Genomic DNA, 23,164 nt, shown 5'->3' with positions numbered 1-23,164 from the left:
GAACTCTCAGAAGCTAGTCATAAATTTCAGCCTATGATTATTTAATAATACAGCTCGTGTCATTATAATCAGGCTTTACATTTATTAAACAGTCGATTAATGTAGCCAATTCTTCACCACTGAGATAGTTATTATCCTTGAAATTCTCCAATAAACATTGTCCTTAAAAACATGTCCTCACCTTGTGTTTCAGCTTCTAATGTGGCCTGTTTGTGGAATGATATATATTTGTTGTAAACCTTAGGGAAAGTGTAGCTTAATGAGCCAGTCAGTCTGCTTGTGTCAGCACTTCCACTGCTAATTATTTCAAAGTGGATTGTTCTGTTTATTGCAGACAGGTAGAATACCGCGGATCCGGCTACCTGAAAACCAGCCGTGTCCATAAACCGGGCACGTTCTTCCGGCACTCTGAAAGGTTTGGCAAGCCTTGACCCCACCCGACCCAGAGAGAAGAGAGATCATATTGGGCGCGATTCTCCGGCCTCATTATGCTCTCGATCGAGCAAAACTAGGCTGTAAATAGCGGGAGAGGCCAAAACGAGATCTGTGCCGGGCCCCAAACAGTTTGCAATGCAACCGATACTCTCTCGTACACGAAACCGGGATCTCGCCGTAGCGTGCCGAGAAATCAATTATCACCACAAGCCTAATTTCCATACAATTAACTAGAATAACCCCATATCCAATGGCCTCCCCAGCAATTGCTCATGCTGGCGCCGATTAGTACTTCTTTTGAAAAATGTGAACCTGGCGGAAGGGCTTCTGTGGGGAGCTAAGGAAGTCAGTAGCCATCTTTGATCACAGGCAAAGAGATGGTGGTCGCTGGGTTTGCCACACCAGTGCTTGGCGGTGGATGGGGGACTCTCAGTTGGGGGTGGTGGACCCTCTGCCGGGATGGGTCGCCATGGGGCCGTAAGGGGCTGAGGCGCTGGGGGAGGCAACTGGGGGCAACCTCTCGCAGCACTGCCGTGCCAATCCTGGATTGTGTTTACTCATTCCTATGAGGCAACACTTGTCCCAGCCCGTCTGCTGGAGCCTCTGGCTGCGTAACTGAAGGCAATTGCAGATAGGGAATTAGCAATCATGGTTGAGTCAGCACTTCACACATGCCAAGTTGATTCCCTTGGATGGGCGTACCATGTAGCTGGTGCCTGGACACAGTGCTTGAACACTGCTAGTGGCAACACCACACACGCAACATGCAAACACGCAGGGGATGGGACACAGCTCCAGGACGGCCGAAGGATGGGTGAGTGCCACGGAGAGAGGGTGGATGCTGGAAAGATGGGCAAAGGGTCCGGGTGTCAGCCCGCATTGCGGAAGAAAGTATCAGAGGTATCATAAAGGTTGTGCAAAAAGGAGTTTAATGTGCTGTACAATACCGCAAACCCAGTGGTGCTGCCCCACCCCCACCCAACCCCACCATGCTCTCAGTGATCCTCAACGTGCTAGCCCTTCCTAGCCATATCACTACGTCTAGGTATTTCCCCAGGATGCACATCTGAGGTGGAGGCAGCTAGCTGCTTACCTCATCCCGTGGCCCTCGATGCCTCAGGCAGGCATCCTCTTTGGGCTCTGACAGAGTCTCGCCCATACCCATCTGCGTGTAGGACATGCCCCGCAGAACATCATCAAGGTCAGCCTGACACTGGGCTACATCACCCAGCGAGGTGGTCATTCTGCCGAGACCCTCAGCCATGGCCATCATCGACTGCGCGATACTTTGGACACCTTCACTCATGGTGCCGACATTGTTCACCAGTCTTCTCACTGTGGTTGCCACAGCAGATCCAGCGACTATGGATCTGCTGTAGCGATGCTGACAACTTCCCCTGAACGTCCCGGCTGCTCCCAATCATCTCCAACAGCCCCGGGTAACCCACTGCCAGAGGCTCAGCATCAGGCTGGGAACCAGCTGGGTCCTGGGATCCAGCAGCCCTCCAACTGCTGTCTCGCCTGGGGGTTTCTGCTTCCACCAGGTGTGCATCATCAGCGGTGTGTTGGTCGCTAGATTGTGCCCCAGACGCCTGACCACTAGTATTTCCCACCAAGGTGTGTGAATCTGCGCTGGTTGAGGGTGGGTTGACAGCTGTGCTGTGACTATAACAGTTGCGTTCTCCTCGGAGTCAGGAGAGGGGGCCACCTGGGATGGGCCGGCTCTGTCAGCTGGAGGGCCTGCGTAAAAAGGGACATGTGGTCAGTGGGAGGGCTGGTCAGTCAGTAAGGCAATCACAACTTACGTTTGACAGGTCCTCCGGGTGGAGCCCGGTGGTTCCTCACCTCTGCGGCATCCACCAGCCTCCGTGTTGGTGACCGCCCTGTCCTCGGCAACACCAGTCACCTCCAGGGCACGCTCCTCGAAGGAGTGAGGATTCTGATGTCTGGCACCCCATCGCCAGTCTGGGCCCTCTCCCATCAATTGTCGGAGAGCTTTCCTGAGGAGACACAGAGAAGGCATCATTAGCCACATGGGTGGCTCTCTGTAGTGGGAGAGGAGGTGTAAAGGTGGGGTTAGGGGAGGGAGGGCGGGCTGGTGGTCACCTGGTGGCTCACCCTCTGGGACCCTTGGAGGAACAGGACGTCCCTCCTGACCCCCACAGCGTCCCGGAGTCTCCCTAGATCAGCGTCCTCAAAACTTAGGATGGTCTCCTCAGCGCCATTGTTGCGAGCTGGCTGGGGTTGGCTGAGCAAGTGCTGCTTGAACTTGTTAGCGGGTGGTTGGCGAGCGCGGTGCCGGCGAATCAGTTGGTGAGCTGGCATTTGCGGCGAGAAGCCCATGAGGCCTTGTTACGTGGACCAATTAACGTTGAATTGCTTTGCCGGCCTCAGTGGGCCGAGTGCCGGGAAGCTGGCGGCAACTCCTGCTCGCTACTACATTTAGAAATTTTTCCGGAGAATCACGCCCAATTGTGATCACTGAATTGATGCATTCTGATCTTTTTGTTCCAAAATTGGCAAGTTCCAAAATCTGGCATTGGACTTGGTCCTGAAGTTGCCGGATCTGAGGTATTTTACCTGTATTTCCAATAATTGCAAAACTGCAACGAACTTTACTATAACAATCCTAACTAAGTCCCAAAACAAGGACCGCTGTGACAGTTTTTACACATTCTGGTGACAATAAATAGAACATAGAGAACATAGAACAGTACAGCACAGAACAGGCCCTTCGGCCCTCGATGTTGTGCCGAGCAAATGATCACCCTACTCAAACCCACGTATCCACCCTATACCCGTAATCCAACAACCCCCCCCCTTAACCTTACTTTTTTTAGGACACTACGGGCAATTTAGCATAGCCAATCCACCTAACCCGCACATCTTTGGACTGTGGGAGGAAACCGGAGCACCCGGAGGAAACCCACGCACACACGGGGAGAACGTGCAGACTCCGCACAGACAGTGACCCAAGCCGGAATCGAACCTGGGACCCTGGAGCTGTGAAGCATTTATGCTAACCACCATGCTACCGTGCTGCCCATATACTGCATCTTGTTGTTGGCAGGTGTCTTTGTGTTCTACTAATCATTGAAGAGTCCAAAGATGTGCAAGTTAGGTGGATTGGACATGATAAATTGCCCTTAGTGTCCAAAATTGCCCGTAGTGTTGGGTGGGGTTACTGGGTAATGGGGATATGGTGGAGGTGTTAACCTTGGGTAGGGTGCTCTTTCCAGGAGCAGGTGCAGACTCGATGGGCCGAATGGCCTCCTTCTGCACTGTAAATTCTATGACCTATGATCTAAGAGAAGCTTTTTAAGAGGTCGGAATTTTTCCAATGACAGCCTCTCTGTCGCTGTGAAAATGATGGCAGAGGCTGAAATCCGGATGTTCCCGCCCCCGGTAATTGCACCTGAAGTTTTGCAGGAGAGGGAATGTGCTCCGATCATGATTTACATATGTGCATTTCACAGAAGCAGCTGAATACATAACCAGCAACCTTTTCCAGTCATGTCTAATTTTACTTAGTCAAGAGTAGGAGACACAATATCAGCAGATTAGTCGGAGCAGGTCTAAAATTTGGAGAGGTGGAGCACTCTCTTGAAGAGATAGAGTATGCCCTTGTATATAACCTTGGGACACCTTTGGGAGATGCAAGTTCGCCTTTGGGAGAAATGGGGCGAAATTCTCCGACCCCCAGCAGGGTCAGAGAATCGCCTGAGGCCGCCGAAAATCCCGCCCCCGCCGTGGCAGAGATTCTCTGCCACGCCGGGAAGTGGCGGTGGCGGGAATCTCGCCATTCCGATCGGCGAGGCCCCTGCGGTGATTCTCCGGCCCGAATGGGCCGAAGTCCCGCCGTTGGGAGGCCTCTCCCGCCGCCGAGGTTTGAACCACCTCTGGAACGGCGGGATCAGCGGCGCGAGCAGGCCCCGGGGTCCTGGGGGGGGGCGGGGGGCGATCGAACCCCGGGGGATGCCCCCACGGTGGCCTGGCCCGCGATCGGGGCCCCCCGCTCAGACTCCGGGCCAGTGCCCTGGCTGCACTATTTTACGCCATGGCAGAGGCGGAAGAGAACCACACATCGCGCATGCGCCGGCAGTGACGTCAGCGGCCAGCTGCCGCTGACGTCACTGCCGGCGCATGCGCCGACCGGCGTAAGCCTTTCGGCCAGCCCTGCTGCCGGGGGCGCCGGTTTTTTGCGCCAGTCTTCTGGTGCAAACCGCTCCGGCGCGGGTCTGGCCCCCAAAGGTGGGGAGAAGTCCCCACCTTTGGGGAGGCCCGACCCCTGAGTGGTTGGTGCCACTCCCCTACTCCGGGACCCTCCGTCACGCCGGGTAGGGGAGAATGCCGCCCATGAGCTGTCCTTTGGGATTGTTAAAAGTGGACAAGAAAATGTGCGTAAAATGATCATAAACATATTGGAACTGTCAAGAAAGTTGTGAAAGGCAACTATCAAGTGGAACTGCCAAAACTGTCAAAAGCAACAATTGAGCTATCAAGGTATTTAAAAGACTTGTCCCTTAAATCTTTGAAAAAAACTGTGGAGTATAGGGCGCGATTCTCCGCTGCCCACGACGGGTCGAAGAATAGCGGGAGGGCCTTCCCAACAATTTTCACGCCCTCCTGCTATTCTCCCCCCCCCCCCCCCCCCCCACAACACAAATCGCTGCTCGCCGTTTTTTACGGCGAGCAGCGATTCTCCCCAGGCTGATGGGCCGAGTTCCCAGGCCTTTGCGGCCGTTTTCACGAACAATCACACCTGCTCTCACCGTTCGTGAAAACGGCCACAAAGTTCCGTCCCGGACAACCATGGCACCGATTGGCACGGCCGGTGGCATGGGCCTGCGATCGGTGGGCACCGATCGCGGGCAGCGGGTCCGATACCCACGCACTATTTGTTCTTCCGCTGCCCCGCAGGATCAGTCCGCGGGGCGGCTGAGGGGCATGACGGCCCGTGCATGCGCGGGTTGGAGCCGTCCAACCCGCGCATGCGCAGCTGATGTCATTGTGCGCGTTAGCCGCCGTGACGCTTGGCGCGCGGACTTAGCGACGGTTGCTAAGCCCGCGATGCCATGCTTCATGGGGCCGCGCTGCTAGCCCCGCCCGGGGGGAAGAATCGGGTCCTGGGAGGGGGCGCGGAGGTAGCAGTGAAACACGTCCAGTTTCACGGCAGCCTTTACGACTCGCCGCATTTGCGGAGAATCGCGCCCATAATTTCTTGCTATTTCACTCTGTTGACATAAGCCTGAGCATTATCATGACTGAGTTGTACTATATGAATGATTTCACAACATTATATTATCACAGTTGGTTGCCTTCCATTATCACAGTTTAATTAACAGCTCAAAGTGGTTGTATAATCTTTGAAGTGGATCCATGCATCACAATGTTTGTTTTTATAAGAGATTATGTAATTGAGATAATGTAAATCCAGGGAATGGGTTTTCATGAATGAGGCCATTTTTCTTTTAAATAACTATTTTATTTCATCGTGGTTCCCAAGTGTGCCCATGGTGGATACTGGGTGAGTTGGCATGGCATGTGCAATGGCAAATGAAGGTGGGTGGGAAATCATAGATTGTAACTAAATTGGCATAGAGGGTATGAGGGGCCATGGGGACTGGGAAGAGGACATGAGGTGGCATGGATCAGGCATAGAGAGTGTATGGGGATGAGGGCTGGTGGATTGTTTGGTATTTTAAAAAATTTTTTAAATTGAGGAAATGCCAGTGTACTGAGGAGGCCTTCCACCCAATCCGCCTTTGCACCTGGCAGCCTCCGCACTCATTTCAGGTCCCGGCAGCCTCCACACTTATTCCAGGTTGCCCAGTCCGACTCCTAGAGATCCCTGGAACAAAAATCCCAATTTCTGGGAACTTTCCCCTGGGTCGGGCTTGTGGAGTCGAGAAATATTCTGACTCTGCACTCCAGACGAGAAAACAAAAATTCAAGCCAGCGCTCCACAGTGCAGCAGGATTACTCCCCCTCCCCAAAATGCCGTACATGGAGGCTCGTTATATAACATACATTATGTGGGCAAATTAACTCCAGCTTTTGACAACAGTGTGGCCTCCAAGTGTGACTCTCAGGGGAATTGCTCAATCATCTCCATTCTGGTCAGGATTTGTGGTGTAACTATACATAGCCTTTTGAGAATCAACACAGACACCTACAACTAAGGGCAGACATGAGGAAGAATTGGCCTGAGCCCCAGTTGTTAGGGCAGGTAGCAGATATAGCAGGCAGCCTAGTGAGGGGGCCCTCCTGCTCGGATCCCCTCCTGTGTCCAATGGAGGGGCATTATGGTGGCAAGGGCTGCCCCACAGGAAGAGCCCTTCGCCAGGACTCTTTCCCTTCACACCAACTCCACCTCTACAAGGCCTGCCTTCAACTGATCTCATCCCACGAACCTGTGATCCGGAGCTCTAGTGATGACTTTCCTCTCAGGCCTATTGCATTACTGTCAGTGGCCATCGCTCCCAGCGATGCCGCCAGTGCAGGAGAGCTGCTGTCCTCTGATTGACCAGCAGGTCTCAGAGGCGTAAAATCCACCCTGCCGGAGCTATGATCCCCAATGGCAGCCAGCAGGCTTGACTGATTGGGACTGAATCCTGTTGGGGCTTCCGGAAATGGCTGCTGCATTGGACCCATATACCGGCAGGAGAGTCCATTGAATTCTGCACAGTATGTGTATGGAGATTGTACCAAGTGGCTAGTATCATACCTGAGTTTTATACGCTTTCTCTACTCTGGAAATAAGATTTTATGAACTAAGCCAAATAAAACCTTGCCAAACAAAACAAAGTCTCATCCAATGTTACCTCAGCCAGCTTTGGCAGGATTAAAGGAGTACACTTGCTGAAGACAGATTCAGTTCAAATTACAGAGGAGTTTCGTTGTTATACTCCCAGGTTCCACTGCAGTGCTGGCAGATACAGGGCAGTGCACAGTGCATTAAAAAAGCAGGCAGCCAAACCATTTAAGAGAGTGAGTGACAGCATTGAAACAAAGCCAGAATTGTGGAAGCCCTGAATTTTTAGAGCACTCAACCAATCTCTCCCTGCCCAATGCTTGTGGCTACTTTCACGAGGAAGACACATATGTCAGCTCCTGGCTTCCTCGACTGCATTGGTTCGAATGTTGAAACTGAAGCCCAGAAGGAAAAACAGTAAAAACTGTGAAATAAGAATACTGGTCCGGAGCTGCCAATTAGATTCCAGTGTTCAAAAATTAGATGCAAATAGAGTGGTTCGTTTGAAATTTCGAAAATCTCTAAAAACAATTTCTGAAGCCTTCAGATTGTATTTGAACTTAACTCTCGCTGATGTACTTGAAGGATCCTCCAGTGAGCACTTCTAAGCAAATTTTGTTTTTGCACAAGGCTTCGAAAAATCTAGTCACTCACCATCTGTTTGGTAATTGAGAGCTACCAACTGTATCCCGTGGAGCCAGAACATGAGAGGCGATGGGTTGGAGGAGTCGATCCTCGTAGCAGCAGGGTACGTTCGGAGCAGCTGGCACACTGTATGTTGGATCAATTCCTGGGAATAACGCCTGCATAGCCGCTTGGCAGTGTTCTCATTCACTGACGAAATGTGATAACACTTGGGTGTCCTGATGATAGCGCTGATGGAGGTGGTTGGATTAAACGGAGGGGAAGATGGTTCTTCACAGCTCTTTCTTATACCTTCAAAAGAGGTTGCTATGTAAAAATAAAATCATTAGGTTACCCACAGGAATCACACTTTTCTAAATACTGCAAGCAGAAATCCTAAATGTCTAAATCTTAACAGTGGAGATTTAAAAAACATGCTTTCATCCACAATTCAAGTTGATTTTGAGTCGATAATTGTTATTTTGACTGAACAATGCACTGTTACTTCAATAAACATCATCAAGATGCCAAGCCTATTGCTGAAGTTCAACTGTAAAGGTCCAAAGCCATCTGGAAATAAATGCAACATCTCCACTATCCAGGACATTTACTGACCATCTGCAAAATGGCTCTGGAGTTTCGATTTGTTTGAGCCATTTAGGCTCGACTAGATAATTGAGGGAGTGTTCAATTGTTTGGTGTACGATTATGCGTGTCTGTTGGCTTCTCTGTTCTGTGTGCCGCGTGTCAAGCCTGGGTGTGGGTACTGAGAAGGAGAAATTAAATGGAAAACAAGAAGCTGTAAGCATGAGAGAGCAGATGTTTTAAAAGTACAACTCCTGCTCAGACATAGGGGGCGCGATTCTCCCATGCCGCGCCATTTTTTCCCGCGGCGCTGGTCCAACGCCGTTCCACCATTCTCCCAGATGGGAAGAACGGCGTCATCGAGGTTGGCGCCGCGCCTGCCAGAGAATCGCCCGAGGTACCAAGTACGCCGATTCTCCGGGTCCCCCGCTATTTAGCGGCCCGGATGGGCTGAAGTCCCGACGGCGTGTGCCCAGGTAAATAGATTCGTCAGCCAGTCGTGCTGGCTGTCGATGTGGAGGAAGGTGGCCGGTCTCACCGTCGGCAGCAGGAGGTGGCGTCCACGGACGGTGCTGGGGGTAAGGTGGGAGGGCCCTTGGAGTAGGATGCCACAGTGGCCCGGGGGGGGGGGGGGGGGGGGGGTGTTTGGAGATGGATGCTGCAATGCCTGGGGTGGGGTGGGGCCTGGAGGATGGGTTGGAAGTAGGAGGAGGGAGTGGAGGTAGGAGGAGAGGGTGGAGGTAGGAGGAGGGGGTGGAGGTAGGAGGAGGGAGTGGCGGAAGGAGGAGGGGCTGGAGGAAGGAGGAGGGGTGGGGTTAGGAGAAGAGGTGGAGGAAGGAGGAGGGGGTGGAGGAAGGAGGAGGGGGTGGAGGAAGGAGGAAGAGGTGGAGGTAGGAGGAGGGGGTGGAGGAAGGAGGAGGGGTGGAGGTAGGAGGGGGTGGAGGTAGAAGGAGGGGGTGGAGGTAGGAGGGGTTGGGGGAAGGAGGAGGGGGTGGAGGTAGGAGGAGGGTGGAGGTAGGAGGAGAGGGTGGAGGTAGGAGGAGGGGGTGGAAGAAGGAGGAGGGGCTGGAGGAAGGAGGCGGGGTGGGGTTAGGAGAAGGGGGTGGAGGAAGGATGAGGGGGTGGAGGAAGGAGGAGGGGTGGAGGAAGGAGGAAGAGGGTGGAGGTAGGAGGAGGGGGTGGAGGAAGGAGGAGGGGGTGGAGGAAGGAGGAGGGGGTGGAGGAAGGAGGAAGAGGGTGGAGGTAGGAGGAGGGGGTGGAGGAAGGAGGAGGGGGTGGAGGTAGAAGGGGGGGTGGAGGTAGGAGGAGGGGGTAGAGGTAGGAGGGGGTGGGGGAAGGAGGAGGGGGTGGGGGTAGGAGGAGGGGGTGGAGGAAATGATGGCGCCATGCTGTCGGGGGGGGGGGTGGTCGGGCACAATTACCCCCGGGAGCGACATGCCAGCCGGCCTTCCATGGCAGGATGGTGGCAAAGACACGCCTCCAAGTCCTGGTCACGCTGATGGGCCGAGGCAAGTGGCGCCTCAATGAGGAGGGACGGGGTTAAGTGCGCGGTGGACGGAGACTGTGGGCAGGGCGAAGGTTCCATGTGTGTCTGCAGTGGTACAGGGCAGCCGGGGCACCCATGTATCCCATGGGCCGTGGCTGTCGAGGTGTCAAAGCGCCATCGTTGAACATGTCGTTGTTGTCTCTCCCTCCCAACACCCCCCCCCCTCCATTCGTGGAGGACGTTATGTTCGCGCACCATCCAGCAATGTTTGCTGCTGTGGCGGGAGCGGCTGGCCTGCAGATATCCATTCTTTGCCTCCGCCGAAGGCGGCTCAGAGCAGCTGCTGCAGCGGTGGCTGCAGCAGAGGGACTGGCTGCAGAGGGCCCCGTGCCAGCCGCTCATGCTGCAGGCCCTCCCGCCCAACAGATGCATGAGGAGGCGGAGGGTGACAATGGCCACCACATCGTCGGGCATGCGGAGGACTCTGAATCGGATCCTGATGAGGCGCAGGGGGAGGAGCAGGAGCAGGTGGTGGTGCCAAGGCGTCGGAGGCGCCCGATGCTGCCTCGAGTGTATCGGGACCGCATGTCGTTCCAGGAGTTTCCGGATACGGCATGCAGGAGGAGACTGCGATTGAGTCGGGAGACCGTGGCACATATGCCATCTCATGGCGCACCTGGCACCACGTGGAATGGGGGGAGGACATGCTATCCCGGTGGCCGTCAAGGTGACGGCTGCCCTTAATTTCTTCGCAACAGGGTCCCTCCAGGCGCCGAGTGGGGACCTCTCTGCAATCTCGCAGGCAGCGGTGCACCGGTGCATCTGGGCCGTCACCGTCGCCCTGTATGACATCGCGGACAGATACATTAATTTTCCAGAGGATCACGCACACCAGGCTGACCGGGCAGCGGGATTAGCCTCCGTGGCCGGGATGCCGATGGTCCAGGGGGTGATTGATGGGGTGCACGTTGGCATGCATCCACCCTCGGACGACAGGGACGGTTTCCTGAACAGAAAGGGCAACTACTCTATGAACATTCAGGTGGTTTGCGACCATTGCATGAAGATTATGCACGTGTGCGCCCAATACCCTGACAGCGTGCATGATGCCTTCATACTCGCTCATTCGTTCATCCCCGCTATTTTCGAGCCCCCCCCCCCCCCCCCCCCCCCCCCCCGAGGGGCTGGTTGCTGGGCGACAGGGGTTACCCGTTGTGGTCATGGCTGATGACGCCGATACGGAGGTCACACTCCGATGCAGAGACCCACTACAATGAGGCCCATGCAGCAACCAGGGGTGTTGTGGGGAGTCGCTTTGGCCTTCTGAAGATGAGGTTTCGGTGCCTGGACCACTCTGGAGGGCTCCTGCAGCATAAATCAGAGAACTGGAGCTGTTAATCAAGCAATATTTCCCCTGGGGCTTGGGTGTTTTAGCACAAGTATGGATGTCTGGCTCTCAGCCAAGTATCATTCAGTATTTTTGGTTGAAAGCCAGGGAATCCATTAACTTGTTAAATATCTGAGACTCTGGGAAAAAAAACATGACAGCTCTGGCTCTTGGATCCATGCAGCCAATTGAAAATAATTATTTACACAAGATAGGTTTCAAATGCTTTCAGTTTCTGCTATTGATACTTTAAAGAGTCAGGATAGTTTTCAGTAGTAAATATGAGTTTTTAAAAATAAAATGGAAAGTTACTGATAAATGACTATTTTAAAAAAGTTTTTCTTTAACCACATTGTTTTATCACTGTTTTGTCACTTACGGTTCATTGATTCTATACAGTGTATAGTTGTGGAATGGACATGTTAGTGCCATAGCTTGGCATGGGCACAAGAGGGCATGGTGGAAGCCAAGGGCATACTTTGGCTTGGGGAGCATGAAGGCAGTGGATTGAGAGGGGGGCATGTTTGGGGCATGGGGAATATGTGGTAGGTTAGGGGGTGTGAGGGTTGAGGGACAGAGGACCTTACTTTTCTTCATCATAACTGGAATGCGTTTGAGAGTCTGCTGGGGATTGTGGGGGGTTAGGATGGCACCGGACCCTATGGTGGCGAATTTTGGGGTGTCAGAGATGAATTTCATAGAATTTACAGTGCAGAAGAAGACCATTCGGCCCATCGAGTCTGCACCGGCTCTTTGAAAGAGCACCCTACCCAAGCCCAAATCCCCACCCTATCCCCATAACCCAGTAACCCCACCCAACACTAAGGGCAGTTTTGAACACTAAGGGTAATTTAGTATGGCCAATCCACCTACCCTGCACATCTTTGGACTGTGAGAGGAAACCGGAGCACCCGGTGGAAACCCACGCACACACGGGGAGAATGTGCAGACTCCACACAGACAATGAACCACGCCGGGAATCAAACCTGGGACCCTGGATCTGTGAAGAAATTGGGCTAACCACCATGCTACCGTGCTGCCTGGTGTACAGGAGAGGAAAGGGACCAATATTGTGGCCTTCGCCTCCCTGATTGCTCAGCGACGGATTTTGCTAAATTGGAAGTCGGCTACAACACCAGGGGTCGCGGCGTGGTTGGGGGACTTACAGGAGTTTTTCAGGTTGGAGAAAATCAAGTTTGCCTTTGGGGTTTGGAGGAGAGGTTTTGCATATGCTGGGGGTTGGTTCTGTCCATGTATGAGTATTTGTTTGTCGTGGGGGTGGGGTGGGGGGGGGGGGGGTTGGGGATAAAAAGGGGGAAACACATTTGTTGTTTGGATGTGTTTAGTGTTAAACATATTTTTAAAAAATAACTAGAGCAAAGTCCCACAGCACCGAGGTGGACCTTAAAAGGCCTTTAAAAACAACACCGCTTCAGCACCTGGCAGGCCCAATGGCTGCCTTGAAACACTTTCCCCAGTTCTGCTACCTGACTGCAGCCCACTGTTATGGGCCAGGGTTTAGAGAACCCCAAAGTGTATCATGGAGTTCACCTCACCCACAACTTTTAATAGGTTGTGGTATGGGGAGCACACAGCCCATTCTACAAGTATGGTACAGCAGAAATGGAAAAGTATTTTTTAAAAGCAAAACAATGTTTATTCTATGAACTCAAGTTAACCTTTTTAAAACATACAGTGAACATCTTAGCAACCATCAATTCAAATACAACCCCCAAAAAATACAACACTAAGTATTCCTTAATAACTTCCCAAACAACATCCAGAAGACAAAAGAAACACCTTTTAACAGAAGCACATTAGGTTTACATTCACTACTGAGAACATTTATAATTCTGAATTCACCAAATGATCACGAGATAGTCTTTTCATAGCAGAGAGATCAACAGTATACCTGCTCTGTCTGGCTTCAGCTCCAACACTGAAAACGAAACTAAAACACAACCTTCAACAAGCAGCCTAAAACAAAAGTAAAAAGCTGACAGACAGCCCAGCTCCACCCACACTCTGACATCACTGCAGTAATATGAGCAGCCAAACATTTCTTGAAGCAACATTCTCATGATCTCATGACACCACCCACTCACCCCCACCACGGCATTGAAAATCCCATCTCTGCAGGCACCCTCGCCCAAGGCAGGCGGGCCTTGAGAATGCAAATCCGGCCCATTATTTTCCAGCTGTTACAAAACAAGCTGCTCAACATCAGCAAGATTTTTAAAGGTTCAACCTGAATTGCTTGTGTGCCTGATCAATATGTGAGCAATAGATTTAAGAATGGGAATTCACCAATAATGGTTTCTTGTACATATACTTGCAACCAAATCGGATGATACTGAACCAATGTTTTGTGACTAGATCCATGTTTGTTGTGGGAAACAGTGAACTGTGCCGGTTACCTCGTCCAGATGCCTTAATTGATGTCATTGACTCCCCAGGGCTCATTCTGTTTGACTTCCTGTTGGATTTCACTTTGCCTCTGCTTGATCCCGTTGCATTTAAGGTCGAAAGGCCTATTCCCATTAAAAAGAGGAAAGGGTCAACACTAAAGAGTTCACATTTTTCCAAAAGATTATTTTTGATATATATTTTAAACTCCATGCACCATTGCCTAGCTGCCTATGTGAAAATGTTGCTTTCTGACTGTGTTTCTTTATGGAATACTGCTGCATCATTGACTGGTACAGGAAAACCACTGCAAGAAACATTCACGTTCACCATTTCTCCACCGCCAAAACGAAGTGACTTTGCCATAATGGCAAGGTTCACATTCTGCACCAGCACCGCATTTGAATGACAAAAACAGTGCAACAAAATCTCCAGTGACATTACAGACAGGGTTAGGACATTAAGGGGCAATTTAGCATGGCTAATCCACCTAACTACACACCTTTGGACTGTGGGGGGAAACCGGAGCACCCGGAGGAAACCCACGCACACACGGGGAGAATGTGCAAACTCTACCCAAAGTCGGACTCGAACCCAGCTCCCTGGCGCTGTGAGGCAGCATTGCTAACCACTGTGCCACCGTGCCACCCTCTTGAATTGAAAAAAGCTAATTTCAGTAATGGTGACTGTGAAGCTATTGTCAGTTAATGTAAAAATCCATCTGGTTCGCTAATTTCCTCTAGGGAAGGAAATCTGCCATCCTTACCTGATCTGGTCCGTGACTCCAGACCCACACAAAGTGGTTGTCTTTTAACTGCCTTCTGACGGCCTGGCAAGTCACTCAGTTGAAGGGCAATTAATTAGGGAGGGGCAACAAAAGCTGGCCCTGCCGGCAATGGCTGCGTCCCATGGAAAAATAAAGATTCAACAGCAACCTTGGGGGAGAGCGCATGGTCAGTCCCCTGCACCAGAGCTTGGGAACTATAGTTATCAAACATTTCAGTGTATTTCTTTTAAACTCACAACTTTCTCATGCAGATTATTATGTAAATCCCATCTGATCTTTCAGAAAAAAATCATTAGCAATCTTCTTTATATTGGGTCATTTGGGGAATTTGCTCAGAACTAATACACCTGCTCAACCTCCCACACATCCCTAGCTTCCTTCACCCTGCTGTTTTATGTATTGTACAATAGTGGTTAGCATTGCTGCATCATGGAGTCAAGGTCCCAGGTTCGATCCCAGCTCTGGGTCACTGTCTGTGTGGAGTTTGCACATTCTCCCCGTGTTTGTGTGGGTTTCACCTCACAACCCAAAGATGTGCAGGCTAGGTGGATTGGCCATGCTAAATTGCCCCTTAATTGGAAATAATTAATTGGGTATTCTAATATTTTTTTTAATTAAATTTTTTTTAAATGTATTGTACAATAAACCTTCCCTTATCACAATCTAAGTGACTCACACTTTTATATTTGCCACCTGTTCAGTTCGAGAACTGGTAAGTCCTAATGATACCAGGAATAATGCCACCAGCGACGAAGGTTACTGTGTAGACCAAACGTTTAACATGCTGCCTATAAGGAGTCCCGAAGTAAGAAGCACCAAGGTGTACTAACCTGCAAATTTAATAGCCTGGCAATAAATAATGAGATCAGAGAGTTCGGGTGCTATCTGTCTGCTCTCCTTTTTGTTTTGAGGCAGGTAGAACTCTTCACCCAGCTCCATGTCGTAAACCTGGGAATTGAGCAAGCAACAAATACGACATGAGACACAGCACACCACTGTGATCCAAGTATGCTAACATCGCCTCATTTGAATATTTAGGAGGATGCATTCTGGCTGTGTGTTATTGGGAGCAAATGCCACTGATACTACTGTAACTGCACCATCAATCATCAATGGAGCCTCAGTAGGGTGGGTTTGCCAAAGTCAGACAGAGGGCTGGATTCTCCGATTTGAAGACTAAGTGCTGATGCCAGCGTGGGAACAGTGGTGTTTTACGGCAAAAAAATGGCTCAAAAGCTGCACCGATCCTCCATCTAGTAGGGAGCTAGCAGGCACGCTACTTAGGCTTTACCTGTGGATATGACCGGAGAATTGCCGGGTCCGTGGCCGCGTATGCGCACAGCGGCAGCTTGCAGCGGCCGCGACGTGCAACATGGCTCCGGCCACGTGCGGACCCGGCCTGCCACATACTGTCTCCCAGTAACCCCTTCACCACCCCCTGACCATCCCCTATCAGGGCCCCAGCTCCCGCCAAAGCCCCCCCCTGCCCACAGAACGGCTCCCCCCCCACGACTGTGACGGCGCTGGACTCAGTCCACAGCCGCCACATCGGGTTCACGGAAAAAAGTAGCATGAATGGCACACACCGTCGGGGGCTTGGCCAATCGGGGGCGGAGCATCGGGGGAGGGCCTCAGGTGACGCCTCCAATTTCGGCACAAGACGAGATTCTCCGGCGTTCACCGAATGCGATTTTACCATTGACGACCGGAGAATCCCGCCCAGAGGCTCTTCCGAACGGTGGGGCGGGGGGGTGAGTGGGTGTGATTGGGTCAATTTAAAGGGCGGGGGCAGGGGAAAGGAAGATGATTTCAAGGCGGGTTATGGTTTTACTACAGATCCCTCTTAAAGGCCTCAATTGGTCTTCAGACAAGAAGGCTGTCCTAGAGCCTTCCCACCCTGACTTTAATCAGAGGGAGGTAGTAGGACTTGAACTTGACACAGAGGCAAGTGTGCTACCCCATAAACAGATGACACTTAATGCATCTGTATGATATCTGCCTGTCAGCTATTTACCAATTTAAAACAAATGTGTTAATTTGAAAATGGTAGGTAATGCAGAGCCATTAAGCACTTTTTACTGTGAGTAATTTCTACCTTTGGTTTCATTTGCTTCAGGCCCCATTAAACCTCACCAGAGCCTAGCAACTCCTGCACAATGTTATTGCCTTCTTACGTTGTTGGGCAGTTGTTTTCCTCAGCAGGAGAGATAAGTGCATCATTAAATGTGGTTTCTAATTATAGAAATATAAATGTGTAATTTCTCACAATAAATCTTTTCTGCTTTGTCTTTCCCTTGCTGTGTAACATTGTGTCAGTCGATATTTTCTTAATTCGCCGAGGAGTTTCTTCTGTGTACTCAAAATGGTATTTATCACTTGATGGCTTGTTTTCAGGCCTGTCATCAAGGATATTATCTAGAGAGGAAAGAACAGGCACGAGTGGGACAATTTTACATCACTTACTCAGCAGCAGTACTCCTCAGCACAAAATAGGCAATGATATTTGCAAGCCTATGGCAATGGATGTGAAGATACTCTTTGAAAGTTGAGTTTATCTTGGACACCTGTTCTCAGTCCACCAGTGGACGAGCAAATATATTGACAACAGTTGTGCAGTATATATTTTATGGAAGTAAAATAGTTATTTATCATTATTATACTTAAGAACATTGTAATGCAGCCTGACAGAATATATGAAAACATGTTTTTTGTTCTTTCACTGGATGGACTTGGCTGGCTAGAACAGCATCTGTTGACGACCCGTAATTGCCCTTGAGAAGGTGGTGGTGAGCTGCCTTCATGAACCGCTGCAGTCCATGTGGTGTAGGTACATCCACAGTGCTGTTAGGAAGGGAGTTCCAGGAGTTTGACCCAGTGACAACGAAGGAACGACAATATAGTTCCAAGTGGTGTGTGGCTTAGAGGGGAACCTCCAGGTAGAGTTGTTCCCATGCATCTGCTGCTCTTATCCTTCTAGGTGGTAGGGGTCATGGGGTTGGAAGATGTTGTCTCAGTGAGTTCCTGAATCTTGTACAAGGTACACACTGCTGCTACTCTGTGTCAATGATGGAGGGAGTGAATGGTTAAGGTGGTGGAATGGGTGCCAGTCTAGTGGACTGGATGGTGTTCACAGAATCACAGAATCTTTACATTGCCATCTAGCTTAGTGAGTCTTCACTGGCTTTCTGAAAGGGCATTCTACCTAGTCCCACTCCCCTGCCTTACCCCATAACCCTGTAGATTTTTTTCAGTTATCAATCCAACTCCCTTTTGAATATCTCAATCAAACTTATGTCCACCACCCTCTCAGGAAGTTTGTTCCAGACTTCAAGCACCCTCTGGGTGAAAACAGTTTTCTTCACGTTTACTCCTTTTGTCAATTAATGTCAATCCATGCCTGTTATTCTTGGTGCTCTCGAGTGGGAATAGTTTCTCACTATTGCCCCTGCCCATACCCCCAGGATCCTGAATACCTCTATCAATTCTCCTCTCAGTCTTCTTTTCTCCAAGGCAAACAGACCCAACCTCTCCAATCTATCCTCACATCCCTGGAATCATTCTTGTGAATCTCCTGTCCTCTCTCCAATGCCTTCACATCCTTCCTCGCGCATGGCGTCCAGGACTGGATGCAGACCTCTAGATGAAGCCTAACTAGTGTTTGTACAAGTTCAACATGACCTCCTTACTTTAGTACTCCATGCCACACCCCCACCCCCCACCCCCAGGGTATTGATAGTGTGGATTCAGCGACGGATGTATTTAAATTAAAAATAAAGGGATGACAATCTTGCATTTGATGAGTCAGGGTAGTGGTCGGGAGATGCTGCTCAGCAGACTACTGTTGTACATTCCCACTCCCCTGTAGTTGACCCCATTTCCAGGCATCTCAAGATCACAGGGCACCTACATATGGGTTGTAGCGGTTCAAGAAGGCAGCTCACCACCATCTTCTCAGAGGCAATTAGTACAGGGTCGGGAGAGATAAATGTGCTATCTCATCTATCGTATTTTGGCAAAGGTACAATTGGCTCAACTCAGCACACAAAACATTCCTTCAAAGCATTGTTTCGTTCAACCCGAGACTTCATTCCCAGACAAAATCCATCACAAGTTTCCGATTTAGATACAGTGTAAAGTAATACATAAGCTGTTAAGAACTGCAGTAAAACTGTTGGGACACAACAGCTGTCTTTTTGTTCTGTGTTGGTAATCTCGCAATGTGCTGCATTAAACTTTGAAGTGTTGGACAATGTTAACGTTATTATTCCAATTGTTTATATCATGCCTGCCACATAATGGCAATAAAAAGTATTTTCTGTTTCAAAACAAATGATTCCATACCGAGCCGAAAGGATTACTAATGTTTCACAGTGAGAATTATCACCACCAACTTTGCTCAGGATGTTCAGTCAAGTAGGGTTCCTTCAGTCGCATGTCCTGTGTGAGTCTAGATAATGAGTTCTGTCAACAATTCGTCAACTTGAAGTATTGATTTTGTTTCTCTCGCCACTGATGCTGCCTGGCTTGCTGAGTGTTTCCAGTATTTTCCCTTTATATTTTAAGTTTTCTGCATTCATAGCATTTTGCTTTTGTTCCAGTTTTTTGCAGACTATTTGACTATAGGAATATCACAGCCCCAGTCCAATGCAGCCTCACTCAATGCCCGTACACAGACATTCCTCAGGAAAGGTACATTGTATATCTCGTCCTCCAGAGCATAAACTTGCTTGGTCAGCACATCATCAGGTCTACTTTACTGAGTCTGTCTGGTACCTACCCAACCTCCTATACCTCCTTTATTGTATGAGTCCAATGCTTTGTGCCTTTTGAACGGCTTTCTCCATCTATCCTGCTACCTTCAGCCATATGTGCACATAAACACCCGGTCCCTCTTTTCCTGCACCCTTTAAAATTAAGCCCTTTATTTTGTATTCTCTCTCTTTGTTTTCCTGAACAAAATATATCACTTCATGGGGAGGCCTGTTTAGCTCAGTTGGCTGAACAACTGGTTCATGATGCAGAGCGGCACCAACAGTATAAGTTCAATTCTTATCCCTTGCCTGAGGTATGGTGACCCTCAGGTTAAATTACCACCAATCAGCTCTCCCCCTCAAAGGGGAAAGCTTATGGTCTTCATAGAATTTTACAGTGCAGAAGGAGGCCATTCGGCTCATCGAGTCTGCACCGGCTCTTGGAAAGAGCACCCCATCCAAGGTTAACACCTCCACCCTATCCCCATAACCCAGTAACCCCACCCAACACTAAGGGCAATTTTGGACACTAAGGGCAATTTATCATGGCCAATCCACCTAACCTGCATATCTTTGGACTGTGGGAGGAAACCGGAGCACCCGGAGGAAACCCACGCACACACGGGGAGGATGTGCAGACTCCACACAGACAGTGACCCAAGCCGGGAATCGAACCTGGACCCTGGAGCTGTGAAGCTATTGTGCTATCCACAATGCTACCGTGCATTATGGGACTATGTCGACTTTACTAACCCTTCATACTGCTCGGTATTAAATATGATTTGCCAAATATCTGTCTGTTCCAGCAGCCTCTCTGAAGTCTATCGTATTTTCCTACTAGCTTAAAATACTTCTAAATTTGGTATCATTTACAAATTTTGAAATTGTGCCCAGTGCGTCCAAATCTAGGACATTAGCTTATATCAGGAAAAGCACTTGTCCTAATTTCACTATATACATACTTGCAGTCCAAATGAAAACATTCACCACTACTCACTATTTCCAACTTCATACCTATGTGTCCACCTGTGACATTATGTGAAATATTCAGAATACAAAGGGTTAATGTCATATGTTAATGACTGGCACCTCCTTAGTGCAAATGGTTTGGATGGAGCAGATTTTGTCAGGTGTGTACAGGAAGGATTCCTGACTCAATATGTAGATAGGCCGACTCGGGGGAGGTCATATTGGACTTGGTGCTCGGCAACAAACCAGGCCAGGTGTCAGATGTCTCGGTGGGAGAGCATTTTGTGACAGTGACCTTTACTCCTTGACCTTTACCATAGTCATGGAGAGGGATAGGAACACACAGTATGGGAAGGTATTTAATTGGGGGAGGGGAAATTATACTGCTATTAGACAGGAGCTAAGGAGCATAAAGTGGGAACAATTGTTCTTGGGAAAATGCACAACAGTAATGTGGGGATTGTTTAAGGAGCACATGCTGTGAGCGCTGAATTGTTTTGTCCCATTGAGACGAGGAAGGAATGGTAAGGTAAAGGAGCCTTGGATGTCAAGAGAAGTGGAGCTTCTAGTCAAGAGGAAGAAGGAAGCTTACCTAAGGTTGAGGAAATAAGGATCTAACTCGGCTCTAGAGGGTTACAAGGTAGCCAGAAAGGAACTCAAAAATGGACTGAGGAGAGCTAGAAGGGGCATGAAAAAGCCCTGGCAGGAAGGATTAGGGAAAACTCCAAGGCATTCTACACTTATGTGAGAAATAAGAGGATGATCAGAGTGAGAGTAGGGCCAATCAGGGATAGTGAAGGGAACTTGTGCCCAGAGTCTGAAGAGATGGGGGAGGCCCTAAATGAATACTTTGCTTCAGTATTCACCAGAGAGAGGGACTTTGTTGCACATGAGAACAGTGTGAACCAGGTTAATAGACTCAAATAGGTTGATATTAAGAAGGAGGATGTGCTGGAAATTTTGAAAAGCATCAGGATAGATAAGTCCCCTGGGCCTGACGGGATATACCCAAGGTTACTACGCGAAGCGAGGGAGAGATTGCTGCGCTGTTGGCGATGATCTCTGCGTCTTCACTCTCCACTGGAGCAGTACCGGATGATTGGAGGGAGGCGAATGTTGTTCCCCTGGATACATAATTTGCTGGCCGAAAGAAGACAGTGAGTGGCAGTGGATGGAAAGTATTCCGCCTGGAGGTCGGTGACCAGTGGTGTCCCGCAAGGATCTGTTCTGGGACCTCTGCTCTTTGTGGTTTTTATAAATGACTTGGATGAGGAAGTGGAACGGTGGGTTAGTAAGTTTGCCGATGACAAAAAGGTTGGTGGAGTTGTAGATAGTGTTGAGGGTTATTGCAGGTTACAACAGGACATTGACAGGATGCAGAGCTGGACTGAGATGTGGCAGATGGAATTCAACCTTGATAAATGTGAAGTGATTCATTTTGGAAGGTCGAATTTGAATGCTGAATACGGGATTAAAGGCAGCATTCTTGGAAGTGTGCAGGAACATAGGGATCTTGGGGTCCACGTACATAGATCCCTCAAAGTTGCCACCCAGGTTGATAGGGTTGTTAAGAAGGTGTATGGTGTGTTGGCTTTCATTAACAGGGGGATTGAGTTTAAGAGCTGCAAGGTTTTGCTGCAGCTTTATAAAACTCTATTTAGACCATACTTGGAATATTGTGTCTAGTTCTGGTCGCCTCATTATAGGAAGGATGTAGATGCTTTGGAGAGGGTACAGAGGAGATTTACCAGGATGCTGCCTGGACTGGAGGGCATGTCTTATGAATAAAGGTTGAGGGAGCGAGAGCTTTTCTCACTAGAGCGAAGAAGGCAGAGAAGTGACTTGATAGAGGTATACAAGGTGATGAGAGGCGTGGATAAAGGGATAACCAGAGACTTTTCCCCAGGGTGGAAATGACTGTCACGAGGGGACATAATTTTAAGGTGATTGGAGGAAGGTATCGTGGGAGATGTCAGAGGTAGGTTCGACCAGAGAGTGGTGGGTGTGTGGAATGCAATGACAGCACAGGTGGTGGAGTCAGAGTCCTGAGGGACATTTAAGCGACTCTTGAACAGGCACATGGACAGCAGTAAATTGAGGGGGTGTAGGATAGGTTGATTTTAGATTAGGATAAATGGTCGGCACAACATTGTGGGCTGAAGGGCCTGTACTGTGCTGTATTATTCGATGTTCTGTATCATAATTTACCATTAGATGGAGCTAGATGCAGAACTATGTAAAGCACTGACTCACAGGCTTCTAAGAGAAGGCTGCAGAGAGTGCAAAGGGGAGGTCTAGAGAGCGTAGAGTACAGTTATAGATAGAGTGTCGTTACTAATGTTAGTAGAGTGTAGATTACTAGATTATTGTTTACTATAGGATTAAGTGGTCGAGCTTTAATAAATAGTGTAAATAAAAATTAGCTTTGTTAATGAATTTAGCTTATGTGGTCTTTGTGAACACTACAACATCCATCCTGATAATAGAATCACAAAGAACACCACACCACCGTCCATTTTATTTCATGAGCTTCAAATTTGCTGGCAAGTGTATTATGTGGCACCTTTGGAAATCCTTTTAACCTATATTACCCTTAACAACTGTCTCTGATAGCTCACTAAAATACTCTAAAATGTGTTTGCCCTTAATTAATAATTTTTGTATTGCCTTAATTAATGCACCCTTGTCCTGGTGATTTTGTCCCTGATTATCATTTCTAAAAGTCCTCCCCACACTGAGGTTAAACTATCCATCTGTAAATGCTTGGTTTATCCTTACACCCTATTTTGAACAGGCATGTAACACTCCCAATTCCCCAGTCCTCTGGAATCACCCCTGCACCTGAGGAAGATTGGATGATTATGACCAATGCCTCTGCAATGTGGCACTTAATTCCCTCAGTATTCTTAGACACATCCTCAGTCTTTCTTATGCTTCCTCTTTATTAACGTTTCTGTTTCCAGTATCTCAACTGCCTCCT

General features: G+C 49.4%; 1 protein-coding gene across 2 annotated transcripts in view; it reads right to left on the bottom strand.

Annotated features, from left to right (window-relative positions):
• The window catches only part of plce1 (phospholipase C, epsilon 1), a 526,277-nt gene that overhangs the window by 61,187 nt on the left and 441,926 nt on the right, over nt 1-23,164 (bottom strand). For both annotated transcript variants that reach the window (XM_038821511.1, XM_038821512.1), the window contains 4 exons: nt 16,731-16,879; nt 15,295-15,412; nt 13,689-13,802; nt 7,844-8,140 (listed from right to left, as the gene is read on the bottom strand). In XM_038821511.1, coding sequence (XP_038677439.1) covers nt 7,844-8,140; nt 13,689-13,802; nt 15,295-15,412; nt 16,731-16,879 — 678 coding nt within the window. The remainder of the gene's footprint in view (nt 1-7,843; nt 8,141-13,688; nt 13,803-15,294; nt 15,413-16,730; nt 16,880-23,164) is intronic.

This window comes from Scyliorhinus canicula, chromosome 16 (genome assembly GCF_902713615.1).
Source record: "Scyliorhinus canicula chromosome 16, sScyCan1.1, whole genome shotgun sequence".
Classification (NCBI taxonomy): domain Eukaryota; kingdom Metazoa; phylum Chordata; class Chondrichthyes; order Carcharhiniformes; family Scyliorhinidae; genus Scyliorhinus; species Scyliorhinus canicula.
The sequence above is the reverse complement of the archived record's forward strand: the minus strand, read 5'-3'. Positions and strand labels throughout refer to the sequence as shown.